General features: G+C 42.4%; 1 protein-coding gene across 11 annotated transcripts in view; it reads left to right on the plus strand.

The window, feature by feature from the left end:
• PTPRM (protein tyrosine phosphatase receptor type M) overlaps positions 1 to 15,051 on the plus strand; it is a 499,983-nt gene that overhangs the window by 194,330 nt on the left and 290,602 nt on the right. For all 11 annotated transcript variants that reach the window (XM_087756312.1, XM_087756322.1, XM_087756360.1 and 8 more), the window contains exon 6: positions 1,938 to 2,112. In XM_087756312.1, coding sequence (XP_087612438.1) covers positions 1,938 to 2,112 — 175 coding nt within the window. The remainder of the gene's footprint in view (positions 1 to 1,937; positions 2,113 to 15,051) is intronic.

Genomic DNA, 15,051 nt, shown 5'->3' on the forward strand with positions numbered 1-15,051 from the left:
TGATAATTAGGATTAATCAGTTATTGTCTTAGGTAAAAAATAATGTTGCTCTTAAGAAATATTCATTCTCCAAAATAATAATTAACCCGCTCTGCTTGCATCCTGCTATCTGCAGCCATTCTTGCTAGAAGGTTATTACAGTGGCAAAACCGGTAAAAACAGTAGTTTTGAAATAGTAGTTTGAAATGTTTCTAAGTTTTGTTTTCGGTAACTGCCACGCCACGTCAGAGAAGCTGGTTTATCTGCAGCTCAGAATTCTAGGAATTTTAAGGAGCTGGCAATTGTTTGAAGTAATTCTCAAGTAATAATTTAAGACTGAGTAATTTTTAAGGCATGATAGTACATTCTTCTTTGGGCATCTTACAAACATTTTTTTCTTTCAAATAAGCTGTGCATCACCCACATTTATTTTTGAAGAGGGAATAACTCTACCTTACTGTGCCTGAGAATCAGTATTTACTGTTAATTATGCTGCTTCTTTGACATTAATGGCATGATTAACTCTGACTTGGTTTTGTGATTTATGGATGAGTTTAATTTTATGTGGCTGGTATTTGAAACTCTCTGGTTATAACTGGTGTTTTAAGGGTACTTTCAATGTGGTGGCAAGTAAAGGCCACAACAAACTGAGGTCAGTATTCCCTATATAGGTCTTAAATTGTGCTGGACAAACTACACACTCTAGGGCAGAAAAACAGACATCACCAGCTGTGTTGATGGTTTATAGAAGCTCGGTAGTGCAGGACCCCTGCTCTGCTTGAAGCTCCTGAAGTCAGAAAAACCTACTAAAAATAACTGATATCATTACATAGCATCAGACTGTGCATATGCCTTCTTGGAGAGAGTGTCTTTTGGGAGGTGCTTGTTGGGGTTCTCCAGTTTCTCTTGATGTTTTGATAATGGCGGTAGCCTTCAGTTTGTTGAAATTTATATGTTTCTGTGAAAAGTGCGTCTTTCTTGTTTGCTTGTTTGAGTAAATGTTGTCACTAGATTTTGTATATGCTTTTTTTTCAATCAGCTCTAGTAATTCGATGATTTTACATGTTCTGAGGGTTTTTGAGTGTTCATAGTGCATGTATCCTATTTCATGGGCAGGTGGAGCACAAGTTCTGATAAGGATCTGAGAGCCAAGTCTCTTTGCCCTCATCTTTGTGTCAGAGAGCATGGCAAGGTGTCATCTCTGCCCTCTTCTGTCTGCTACCCTCCCTTTTTTCCTCCATCAGCCATGCACAGATCACGTGAGGGAGCAGGCTGGTAGCATGGGACTTATGCTGGGCCTTGTGCTCCTGGGCTGTTACATAGCTCATGTTCTTGTGCCGTGCATGCAATATCTTGAATTGAGGGTGAGACACTGCATTGAGGTAGAAACTGCCCAGTTCACAGTATCATGCTGAGGAAGTGGGAGATGGAGACAGCTTCTGCCTTGTTGGTCATTCGCCTGGTAAATCTGTGCCTAGTCTCTTCCACCTGAGTTGCTGATAACCCCGTGTGTGGGTGCTGCTATATGAGAACGATCCATTGACATTTCCGTGCAAGCTGTGCAAGATGCATGTGCCAAGCAGCAGATGCAGAGGGGAACAGAAAGCAGAGACTGAGTATGCTGGATTTCATGTTTCTTTAAAAGAAATAACTTTAAATATTTGTGTAAAGCAAGCCAAGCAAGTAAATGTTATATTGCTCTTAAATCTTTCTATTAGTTAATCTATAAAGAGTTGAAAGCAGCTGTTCCAGATGAGTGGTCACCCACTGATGATGAATGGTTTAACTCACATGGGAAGGCAGTAGCCTCACACAGCGTAAACATCTGTAAAAGTAACATACAGACTTCTGCTTTTATCTTGCATCCTCTCTTGGGGAACTTGAGAGAAATGAAATTGGTTTTCAGTATTTTTTTTTAAATGACTAACAATATTCTTTATTTTTGTTTCTTTGCCTAGGGTATTTATGTAAGGGATGCACCTTTGAAGGACATAAAAGTGTTCAACTTCCGCCGATTTGTAGCACTTTTTAGTGTGGTAAATGCCACGAAGCGGGATGCTGGCAGCTATCGCTGCATGATTCGGACAGAAGGAGGAGTTGGTGTATCAAACTATGCAGAACTGATAGTCAAAGGTATTTCACAATAAAAAAAAATCAGTATTTGCATGCTCAATGTATGGAATAAGGACCTGCAATTCCTGTTTCAGTAAGAATGTCACCCATAGCCTGTTACAGTTGGTAAGAGGTTCAATAAATAGACTCTGTTTATGTAAATCTTAAGAGTCTATCCAGCTGTAACAAGAGAATGACAGAAGAAGCCAGGGCTAATTAACTAGTTAATCGTTGATTGTTCTTTTAAGTAATTCCCCAAAATGCACTATTTAGAACTATATGTCTTTGAGAGTATATTTACAAGATTTATTTTTAAAGGTGTGAACGTAATACTAGCTATTTACCTCCTTTATGGAGATTGCATTCTAAAAATATATTTAGTGCAAAATATGAAAGATTTACATTAAAATGAACACATAAAATACACATATCCCAGCATATGGACGGATGTTTTTAAAAACAGCAGGAAACACTTAAATGTAAATAGAATGCATACAGGTATGTCCATCCTTATTATAGAAAACTTCGCTAAAACAATTTTTCAGCATTCATTATATTTAAATTGCATTTTGATTGCTTCTTACTTTTATAGTAGTATTTTGGAGGAACAAAATTTTATTTTTGTTCTTTCAGAGACAAAAACAGATTCTGTAGCACCTAGGCTGTGGAGCCACATTATTGTGTTATGTGTCTTCCATTTCTGGTCCATTCTGTGCCTAACAAACAAGAAGTCAGATGAAGGGCTAACGGCTCTTTTTTTCTTCCTTCGGAAAACAATTTGATCCAAGTTGGCAAGGAGTGAACAAGTGCCTTAAAACTTAATCCACCACAGGTGTGGAATTTTCCTCTGGGAATTAGGAAGGACACGCTTGCATCTGTTATGTGTCCTCTGATTTTAGAAACAGTATCCTTCCTTGGATAGGACTTTTTTTCTTTTGGGGATAGCATTTGGATTATCATGGATGATATCATTATAGCTGTTCTAATAGAATTAAAGAAACTTATAGGCTAAGGAGTAACAGGAGAAAGAAGTTAATTTTTGTGTAGTACCTTCTTGTCACTCTGCTTTCCAAATTTTGCTCTAGGTTTTATCTTTTGGGTTAAGATACAAATTAACGTTTCTTATGATTTAGTCATCTAATTAAAAAATCAGTGCCTGTTGCAGTATAAGAGCTTGTACAGTTCTGGTTACAGACAGCAGGCTGGATAAGGGGCTTTGTTATTAGTTGATCTGGGATTTGCTCTTTTCTTTTTCCGAACTCTGTAATTATTTTGTATATTTATAAACCTGTATGGGATTTGTCAGGACTTTTTAAAGATGTTGTTTCTGAAGTCAGTATAGAAAGCATGTGTATGAGAAGCTAGCAGTAAAGGAGGGGGTTGAAGGACAGGAGGCACAGTGGCGTAAATAAAGAATCAGGGCAAGACATTAAAAAAGCAAAGCAAAGTGGAGGTGTTTTAGAGAAAATGGAGAGAAGCAGGACAAGGTGAGGAGAAGGAGGTTGTGAATAACCAGTGTATGAAGATAACATGACAAAACAAATTGTAGTATGAAAACTTAGATGGGCTATTTGAATGGACAGATGAAGAAAGAAACAAATAGAGAAGGTGAGATGAGAATATAATTATAAAGCATGGTGGAAAAGATGAGGTTATTTCAGTCCAAGCAAAGATAGCATGAAAAGGAAATAAAAGGAGAGGCCAAAAATGGAAATGTATGGGAGTTAGCAAAGAGAGCAAGAAAGGGTGGAGTATGAACCCCAACAGGAACGATGAAGAATCTTTCAGACGTAACATCACTGGAAACGAGGAAGAAGGGAGACTGCCTGAAGGAGGCAGATGGAAGCTTGACTGCATCAGTGACAGGAGGTACAGAAAGCCGAAGAAGTTAGATTTTTTCAATTTCTTTGATTTAGGGTGTTTTAATTTATTAGTGCTCCTTTTGCGGTGCAGTAGATGAAACTATGTAGCGTATCATTAAAGCATTTGTGCTTACCCAGACACTGGGCACTGTGAACAAGTGTATAGCCTTCAGGCGTAATCCCATTAACTACTTGTAGAGTGGCAAAGTAATTATGGTAATCCCCGTTGCCTGTATTGGAGCTTTTATGAGACCACCTGCAGGTCATTCCTTCTGACCTAAAAAGACCCATTTTAAACATTGTGCTGTAAAACCTTAGATGACTATACTGAAATAGCAGCATTAGGGGCTAATTAGCACATATGCTTTCTTACTGATGGCATATAATTAAGAAATTGTGTTTCCTGATTTTGTCAGTAGCTTTTCTGCAATGTTAGTTAGCAGAATTCAAAGATAATGGATTGATTTCAGTGCCCCTGTATCTTTTTTTCATCCATTTTCATCAATAAATCATGAAAAAATGTACATTTACCCGTATTGCATGTAATGCTTAGTACACATGGGAATTACTGATGGGTTAATAATAGTATGTGTAGAAATAGTGGTGTAACTACTCCCCGCTCTCTGTTGGAAACAATGAATCTAATTCTCTTCTTATTTACGCTGGTGTAACTCAGCTGACTTAAGAGGAATTTCCCTGGAATTACATTGCTAGGATGATAGGAGAGTCAAACCAAGCGTTTGTAAGTTGAGAGATCAGTTCTTTATATTTATTGTGCTCTGTTTCATTCTGGTTACTGAACTTGTAACTCAAGTTGCAAATAAGTAAATCCTGCACTGGAGTTGGGATTTTTTCAAAATATCTTTGCTTTTAAGTAGGGACATTTGCACAGTAGAGTGGGTTACAACTGCGTACAATGTTCATTCTACTTCATTGTAGATAGAGTTTCACTAAAGAGGAACTTACTTTAAGTAGATTCCAGTTACTTTCTTATGTAAACCTCTTTAAGGTTTGTAGTGCTGCTGTGTCATGATGTTGTGTGGCACTGGGAACCAGGTACCAGAACTTTCGAAATCAGCAGAAAGGCCACTAGTGTCAGGTGCTGCAAACCAAACCCGAAATCACAAAGAAAGAGGAATCAAATCTTGAACATGAGAGATACGTAACAAATGGCCAAATGTTCCTTTTTTCTTTTTCTTTTTTTTTTTAACCTGAGCAGATATGGTCATAGCGAGGTTTAATCGGTATGGGGGGAGGAGGGGGAGCAATTAAAGAGCTGTCCGTTAATCCCATGTTATCTTATTAAAGAACTGTAAACAGGAATATTGTCTAGTTAATGAGCAAAAAGCCTGTCAGTGAACAATTAGTCTGGCCTTAAACAAGAAGGAAAAAAAAAAAAGAGTTTTTTTTGAAAACTTGTTTGTGTTATCTTATATGCCTTTTGTGGATGGTGAAATAAAGTATTGATTGCTCTATTTAAATAAATCCTGAAGGGGAGGTTTTCAATTTACCTGAGTGTTTGTTCTGATAGGAAAGGCTGAAAAGACAAGTGCCTTGTCATTGTGTGTGCTCAAACTACACAGTATCCTCATCTAAGTTTGTCAGAGAATTGGATTGAAATGTCACTTCATCTAATGGGAGACATGAAATTGGCCTCATCAGATCACCCGCTTATTGTAAAAAACAGCAGTTCGTATCTAATGGGTGACATAAAAGTAATCAAACATTGAGCAAGAGGAAAATAGTAGGGTGGAATTGATTAAATGTATTTGGTGAAGTAAATTAGACTTCTACATACAGTCCCTAGGTTGAATTTTTCTAATAGTGGGCAGATCCAACACAGATTAGATTTAGGAGAACAGAATGAGCCTGTCTGAGCAGACATCAGATTATTACAGAGTTCAGACTGCTTATTGAGTTCAAACAAGGTAAACCTAGGTGTCAAATTGGTTAAAAGGAGTTTTGTTAGGTTTTTAAGTGAGGGCATAGAAAGGTAACCATCTGTAATGCTGGCACCTTAAATGTCTGCATCTTTCCAAATGGAAGATTTAACACCAGGAACAGAACCAAACCTCTTCTGGGCCTCTAGAGCAACCATAAAAATTTGTTCTGGAGGGCAAAATCATTTTGAGATCAAGGCACAGTAAGAAAATATTAAAGAATGCTTATCGGTTGTATCAATTATTCTTATACATTAAGTTTACACAGGTACTTAAAGTCTGTTTTCTCTCTCTGCCAACTAGCATTTCATGCTGGATCCATCAATCTGTCTGTACCCTTTTTTTACAAACAGTGGTGGTATTAGGACTTATTTTTATGGTTGCCTGACAATTCCTGTTGTGAAGTCCTGCTTTCGGATGCTCATATTTTGGCAAACTGACTTCAGGCTGGTATTTTCCAGTGTGGGTGTGTGCCTCCGCCTGAAGGTTTTGAGAAAACCTCCAGCCAAAACAGTTGAGATAGTTCAGCCATCTTAGCAAACTTGCCATAGGAAAGTGCTGAAGACTCTGGGCTTTGAAGCAGGAACTTTTTTTCAGGAGGGTAATAGTTATGTCAAGAATACTGTTTTTCTGTTCCTGTGAAAATCTGCTTTCAAGTATAGTCAATTTACAAGCTACTAAATAAAATCCACCAAGCCCTCCATTCTGATATGTACATTGGAGGCTTCTTAGAGTTAAACTCTCAAATTCCCCCCAGATTCTAGATACAGTGAACGGAATTTAAATGCAAGCATTGATCTGAGCTCCTCTGGGACAGGCTGGATCCAGGCACAGGCATCAAAAGCTGTGAGCTTAGCATTCCTGTGCTTTTAGTGTACCGCCCTCTACCTCACTGAGCCCTTGGACTGTGAGAGTAAAATGGTGAGGTGCATGATGTGGATAGTGAGGGGTGCAAGAGCAAGTAACTGCATACTTGGATGAGGTTGTTAGTGTTGGGACTGAAAGGTATGGCAAACTGGGAGGTGTTTTCATGTGAGGGAGGAGGTAGGTGAAAATTGGGACTACGTAAGTGCTAAGAACTAGGGAGAAAGACGACAAAGGATGGAAGATAAACATGTACATACATGCATATGCAAAAATATGTATGTGTGTATATACATATATATGTATGTAGGGGTCGAGGATGGGGGCTGAGGCCAGTGGACAAGGGAACTGTCTGGAAAGGGGAACTGTCTAGTGCAGGAGGGGAGAGGAAAAGCAGATGCTAGGGAGAAGCATGCTTAGAAGAACAGCAGCAGACTGAAAGGCAGGGAGAGGAGCAGTCACAGAGCTCGTAGATACAGCCTGGGGTAAAAAAAAAAAAAAAAGAAACCTGGGGTGGGAATTTAGTGGTGTTTGGAATGTGGGGATGGTGACCATAGTGTGGGGAGAAAACGAAAACTCAGCAAAGCTGAGAATGGGAAGGGTAGATGGGTTTAGACCACTTAGGTCAGCAGATGAGGATGGAGCGAGAGTAGCGCAGGCTGAGGCACTGCTGTCTTAAAAGAGAGCTGGCGAGTCAGGAGCGGGCAAGTCGGAGAAATTGGGTTTGGGAGGAATCGTGTTTGGGGAAGGGAACAGTCTGTGCCTAGTTAGGGATGAATGGTAATAGTAATACTACTACTACAGGGTTTATCAGGATATCTACTGATGTCCAACTAATTAGATTGTATCGGCATAGGCTTATCAGCGTATAGTACAAGGACACTTGTTTTTCTGTAAAGTTTCAAAATATGTATAAAACACAACAATGACATTTTCTTAAATGATGAATTTACAAGTAATTTTAAGAACATTAAGATACTGCGTCAGGTCAAGTTTTCATCCTGAACAGTCTCAGTAAAGGAATAGCGTAAAATTAGCTCACGTGTTATGCATCATACTGTTTAGAGGTATTGTTTAATTAAATAATTCAGTGCTTTGGCAGGAATTATTTAAAGATTTTTTTGAAAGAAATATTACATGAAGAACTGTGGTGTTTCAAAATCATTGCCATGTCTTTTGTTATCAGTTGGGGTATTTGTTGCCCTTCATCCACAATTAAATGCTGCAAAATGACACTGCTCTCCATTGTTTCCAAAGGGACAGAATCATCTGCATGCTCAAAAGAGGAGCACAATAATATATATATATGTATAAAAAAACCAAAATAGAGAGGAAAATGGAAGAAGAAAATTCTTAAAGCTGTTTAGTTGATTTCAAGACTCTAAAATTATAATGATTTGATTAGTTTTATAATAATTAAGATGTTATTGATATGGACATAGCATCAGAGATGGTTGATGCCTTATTTTTATCACTCCACCTACTCATGATGTGCTGAACAGTATCATGTGGGAATATCATGGCATTGTCTTTCTAACAGTTACTATTTAAAAAAAATTAGCTTGCAGGATAAATGTTTCTTCCTTATTCCCCCGCAGATGTAGCATGGCTCCATTCTCTCACTCTCTCACCTCAAAAGAAAAATCAAAAAATGTTATTGTCACTACTGAAGTAGATTTTTTCATTTTTCAAGTTAGCTGTTCTGAGCCACAGAGAAGAAATGTCTATTTTTTGTGTTCTATAACTCACTTAAATCTCAGAGATTTACATTATCTCCACTGGCATCTCCGTGTGATGCCTTTCCCCTCCCTATTAAAATTTTAAAAGAACTGCAAAGCATAAAGATGTTTAGGATCTTGTAGAAAATGTTTGGAAATTCTGTATAATTTAAAGCACAAAGCAGTGTAAATAAAGGAGTTGCCATTTCAAGTATGTTTCCAGTTGATATAGAAGCACAGAAGAATGAGTAGTTTATATGCAGGTACGGCTAAATTTGTTTATATTCTCTGCATGAGAAGGTCTGCTCCTTATCATAAAGGCTTTGTCTTTCTCATATTTACCATAAATGATTAATTTCTGTAGGGTGACATTAGAGCATCTGCCTACACCTTTCTGTCGTCTGCAGACCTCTGGCTTTGTAAGGTGCCACTATTTTCTCTCCATTAGGGATTATGCCCATCGCCATTTGTCACAGAATTCAAGAAGAGGTCACCTGTCTGTCCAAAGTCTAAAATGCATTAAATTTGAAATTATAGATAAACTTACCTTCTTTTTTTGAGTTAATATTCTGTTTGAAAAGCCTGTCTTTAAAGAGTTTCATAGTACTGAATAGCTTTGCTTACTTCTGTTTCAAGAGAGATCTACAAGGAAGAGCTCCTCTCTAAGCTAAACTGTCATACTAAATAGCCACCGCTACAAACTTTTTTCTGCAATCAGGTGAAATTCCTTCCTTGATGTACACAGCTGTAAAATTACAGGTCTATTGTACCCTTTTCATAAAGGTATTAATCAGAAAATAATTTGCATGGTATTTATTTGAGACTACGCCGGTGTCCACCAGTAAAACTGCTTTTAGTGAAAGATGGTGCTGTAGTCTGGTACTTACCTGATTAAGTGATTCAAACTCCTCAGTATCCTAAAAAAACTAAATCATTCAGCCTAAAGGAGGAATAAATGAATAATTCAAAAGAACAACTTTGATACCTTAGTCATGAAATTGGCTCGTTATATTTAGTAGTACACCATTTGTATTGAAGTGTCTGCTTAACTCTGGGTCTCATGTTTTTAACCAGTCACTTAATAATGAGCATCATATTTGTAATGAAAGGTTCATTTTAGGTAACCTTGATCTTTGGTAAGAAGACTACTTTTAGTATTAAACTGCATTACTAGTATTAAACTGCAGTATATGCAGGCTTTGCTGAAATCATGCAGCTTGCATTAACCTTTTGCATTTTGGTCACAAAGAAATGAAAAATATGCCCTGAGGGATAAAAAGACAATAAAATACTGTCTATTTCAAGTACTTGTAATACTTGCAATGAATTGGTGTAACCACTAACCTTAGTGACCTAACTCCTGAGTTCGCATTTTGAGTGGCACTTCAACAGCCTTTAGTAACATTTGAAACTTGAAAGTAATTAACTGTTCTTTCAGCATGGCTAAGTAAATGCCTTAGGATGCTCTATAAAAGTTCCATTTCATGTCTTGGTGTAGTAAAGATAAGGGCTGGCGACCGGAAGATCACGTGCTGTACGGAAAGAGTTAAGGGTCGACCCTCCCTTGTCTCCGCCCCTTATAACATGACACACCTACTGCTGGGGGTATAAAGCCCGGGTCGGCTGGAGATCTAGGGGGATAACCTTGATGTGTAGTGTTTGCTACACAGTGGTGACCCCGACGTGATCAGGCAACAGCGATGGAGCTCGCGGAACTCATAAAGGTACTAAAGTCGGTAACGACAACGGTGCTCAAGCGGGGGTTTGCGGCAAGGCGGCGCCGACCTGCTGCACGTGGTGTGCTGATGGGGCAGGAATCTCCTGGGAACGAAAAGCCAACAAGTTTAGTTTCGGAGGGGACCCAGGCTGGCTGGGAAGGAGTGGCCTGTGGGACACAGACGGAACCGTTGTTACTGGGGGCTGAGCCAACGGAGGAAGGGGAGGTGCAAGGAGACTATGGCGCAGCGGGAACAAAGGAGTCGGGAAAGGTGTTCCCGATACAAGTGGGGAGTTTAGAGCGGCCGCCCACGGAACCTTCGGCACCTCCTGCACCGGTGGATCTACCACTTCCTCAATACCCCTGGGGCGAGTTGCAACAATGTGTGGAAAGGGAGCTGACTGATAGGTTGCTGGATTGGGTCCCGGGGGCTGATGTGGGATCCCAGCAGTATCGTGAACTACGTGAAGGAAGATGGCGGGAAGGAGAAAAAGAAGGCAAAACACCTGAGGACGCCCCATTGTATCCCAGTGATCGACGAGTGCTGGACACACAGAGAGCGGAGCGCAGGACATCGAGGGGGGGTGGTAGGGCTCCCCCGGCACTGTCAGTGATACCTGAGCCACCAGAGGGAACCCCTATCCCTAGGGCAATGGGAAATCAAACTGGTATTCCCTCTCAGTGGAGGGAGCCTGTACACGATTACCCCATGAGCTCTGATAGCAGTGAGGGCGAAGGGGGTGACGAGGGATCCTCGATTGTTGCTCATCCGCCCCCGCTTCCGAGACGGACTAACGAGGTTTCAAGGGAACTCGAGGCATTGATCAGCCGATTGAGAGGGGTGGTGGCAAATGCGGAAAGTCTTATGCCAGGGGGAATGCCGAAAGAGAGGGCAAACGGGACAGATTGGCAGATGATTGCAAAAAATTGTGTCTTGGAAGGAGTGCGATTCCAGGCCCCTCCGATTCAAGCATTTCCTATCCGAGCAGCCCCAGGTGGAGGATATGAGTGGCAACCGTTAGATGCAAAGTTGGTGAAAGAATTGGTCACAACGGTGAAAAGTCATGGATTAAATTCCCCAGAGACCCAAGTCCTATTAGACTGTGTTTTTGCAACGCCGCTTGCACCTTTTGATATCATTCAGTTGATGCGGGCCGTATTGACCCCCTCGATGATGGTATTGTTTAGGGAGGAGTGGAGGAATCGGTGCACCCAAGTTGTTATTGAGGCGCAACAGGCCAACCATCCCATGGCAGGAGTGACTTTAGAGCAGCTGATGGGTGAAGGGCAGTTCGCAACTCCTCAGGCACAGGCTCAGCGAATGCGGGGGCGCGATTTTGCTGCATCTTCGAAAGCTGCCCAGGAAGCAATACGCATCATCGCAGCTCTTGATAAAAGGGAGCCTCCATGGGTCCAAATACGGCAATCGTTAAGTGAGCCCTTCACAAAGTTTTTAGACCGGCTGCAAGCGGCGCTCCAGGTTGCTCGACTTCCTGAGCAGGCTAAGGAGGCAATATTGCTTGACTGTGCACGTACGCAAGCAAACCCACAAACTGCAGTGTTGCTAAGACAGTTACCCATAGGGACCACGCTTTCACAGATGATTCGTTATGTGCTGGAACAGGAACAGGCGCAAAGTATGCAACCGGTAGTGGCCGCAGTCCATGCGGCCTGCCGCGGCGCACGACTTATGTGCCATAGGTGTGGGGGGCAAGGACACATGGCGCGACAATGCCCTTCAAAAATAAACACCCCCGGAACAGGGGAAGGAAAGAGAGACCTACGATGCTGGCGCTGTGGGCGACTAGGCCACAGAGCTCGACAGTGCAAATCGGGGAGTCAGCAAAGGAGACCGGGCTGGGGAAACGAGAAGAGGGGATGGCTGAGGGCCGTGCCATCCCCACCTGCCCCAGTGATCAGCTCAGCAGGCCCGACGACAGCAGCGCAATGTATGGCACAGGGAGTCTCTCCTTCCCCGGGACCAGCACAGTCGCCTGCGGTCCCAATGATGCAATATCCAACTCAGCTGCCTTGGGGAGATGGGAGCGCGCAATAGAGGAGGCTGGGGATAGAGCCTCGCCGTATGTGGCACTCACCCTAAACATGACCACACGACCAGAAGTAGATATTATAGTTACCCCATGGCTCCCAGAGTTGGGGGGAACACCACGCCTCGTGTTAAGAGCCCTTTTAGATACAGGAGCGGATGTTACAGTAATCCCATCACATCTATGGCCAGATGATTGGCCACTCAAACCGAGAGGTTCGCTGCAAGGCGTGGGAGGCATGCAGACCTCGCATCAAAGCAGGAACCCAATGCAAATTATGTTGAAGGATCCGGAATCTGGACAAGCTAGGGTAGCATGGTGTAACCCTGTCATTGCTGAGTTACCCATTGTCATCTTGGGACGATGTTGCTTGCAGAAGATGAATATAGTGCTGCGTACAAATTTATCATAATGGCCACTGCCTGTGTCCGCCCATTAAAACTCACCTGGTTGACAGATAAACCAGTGTGGGTAGAGCAGTGGCCATTGACAGAGGAAAAGAGGGCGGCTGTTCGACAATTGGTACAACGAGAACTTGACGCAGGACACATCGAACCCTCTACAAGTCCCTGGAACACCCCCATTTTCGTGATAAAGAAAAAATCGGGAGCGTGGCGACTGCTACATGATCTACGCGCAGTTAATGCATGTATACAAGACATGGGTCCGCTACAAGCGGGCCTCCCTTCTCCGGCCATGATTCCACCTGACTATCAAATAGTGGTTATAGATATTAGAGATTGCTTTTTTAGTGTTCCCTTGCATGAAGAAGATAGAGTACGCTTTGCCTTTACTGTTCCTGAGCCTAACAATCAACACCCGTGCGCCAGATATCAATGGAAGGTGTTACCCCAGGGCATGAAAAACTCACCAGTCTTGTGTCAAATTGCTGTAGCTGCTGCGATACGCCCTATTCGAGAAAATTTCCCTACGGTCATCATTTTCCATTACATGGATGACGTGTTATTGGCGTCCAACCAAGAGGAGTTACTGGAAAAGGCACGCGTGCAGCTGATAGTCAGTTTGGAGCGACATGGGTTACACATTGAGCCTCGGAAAACACAGGTAGGGCGTGCAGTAAAGTATTTAGGTACTCAACTGAGGCCACGAAGCGTGACAGCACAATCATTTGAAATTCGGACTACAGTGACAACACTCCATGAGGCACAAAAATTAATTGGACAACTATTGTGGCTTAGAAACTTTATTCCAATATCTGAGGCAGAAATGACTACCTTATATCAACTCCTGAAAGGAGGAGATTCCCCCCTAGCCCCAAGGACTCTTTCAAGAAACCATCAGGAGATTCTTAGGACAATTATGGAGCGAGCCCAGCATTGGGGTCTCGCTCGATTTACACCTGAACAACCAGTCACTGCCCTGATTTACATGACCGATACCGCTGGCCATGGTTTACTAATTCAAAATAATGGTGAAAAAGGCTGGCCTTTTGCTTGGTTGTATCAAGGCAAACCAAAGACGGCTTTAATTTCTTGGCCAACATTATTATCTCAGCTTATTCTCCGCTGTCGGAGGCAAACTCAACACTTAACAGGGAAGGACCCGGAGGTCATCGCATTGCCCTGTTCTTTGGCACAGTGGGAGTTGGTACTTCCACAAGTGGGGCTCCTGCAAGCGGCAATAGCTGAATTTACGGGTCGTATTGAAGGTCTAAGACCACACCCCTGTGGGGAGATAATCCAGGTACTCCATTTTTTGCCAGCTAGTGCCATAGTTGAACAACCCACCGGAGGCCGCACAGTTTTTACCGACGCGTCATCGATTACTGGGAAAGCTGTCGTTACATGGCAGGAGGATGGTCAGTGGACCCACATTAGTTATCAAGATCAAGGGCAATCCGTGCAGTATCTTGAGGCCAAGGCGGTATGGATGGCTCTCACTCAATGGCCCGAAGAGGCCTTGGATCTAATCACAGACTCTTGCTATGTATATAAGTTACTGAAGAAGTGCCGATGGGCACTTGGGGCAACGTCAGAGATTGCCGGAATGTTGCTCACCGCACTGCAAATGAGAACCGCTCCTGTCTGTCCTATCCATGTTAATAGTCATAGTTCCATACCGAGTTTTCTTTCTGCTGGGAATGAAATAGCGGACAGCTTAGCAAAGAGCGTACTGGCGGTTGAAGAAACTTCTAACCTAAGGCGAGCTTTCCGCCTGCATGAGCTCCTCCACTGTGGAGCTCGCGGTTTAGCTAGGCTCGCTGGCATTACGTTGCAAGATGCTCGCTCTGTGATTGCTGCTTGTCCTGTGTGTTCCAAAGGTCCCCTCTGGGAGGCAGGGGTAAACCCTCGAGGGTTGCAGCCCAACCAAATATGGCAGTCTGATGTTACGATTTATGAACCCTTTAATCCACGTAAGTATCTGCATGTCACAGTTGATACCTGCAGTGGAGTTATTTTAGCGACTATGCATGCTAAACAAAATGCTCTCTCAGTTATTTTACATTGGCAGGACTGTATGGCGCAACTTGGCATCCCACAAAAAATTAAAACAGATAATGGAGCGGCATATGTCAGCAAGAAGACAAAGGACTTTTGCGCGCGCTGGGATATTCAGTTGAGTCATGGCATTCCCTATAACAGTACGGGCCAAAGCATTGTAGAACGCGCGCACCGCACATTAAAAGAGTTACTCGACCGACTTAGGGAGGGGGAAAAGATAAGCCCAGGAACAGGGGTTCCCCCTCCCCTTGACCCTCCCTTATTTCGGGCACAGCGTCTGTTGACGACGGCACTAATTACCTTAAATCATACCATTCGAGGGAACACCTATAAAACCCAGACTGCAACC

The sequence above is a fragment of the Nipponia nippon genome, unplaced genomic scaffold, assembly GCF_047370975.1.
Source record: "Nipponia nippon isolate SJK-2023a ecotype South Korea unplaced genomic scaffold, ASM4737097v1 scaffold_1, whole genome shotgun sequence".
NCBI classification, from domain to species: Eukaryota; Metazoa; Chordata; class Aves; order Pelecaniformes; family Threskiornithidae; genus Nipponia; species Nipponia nippon.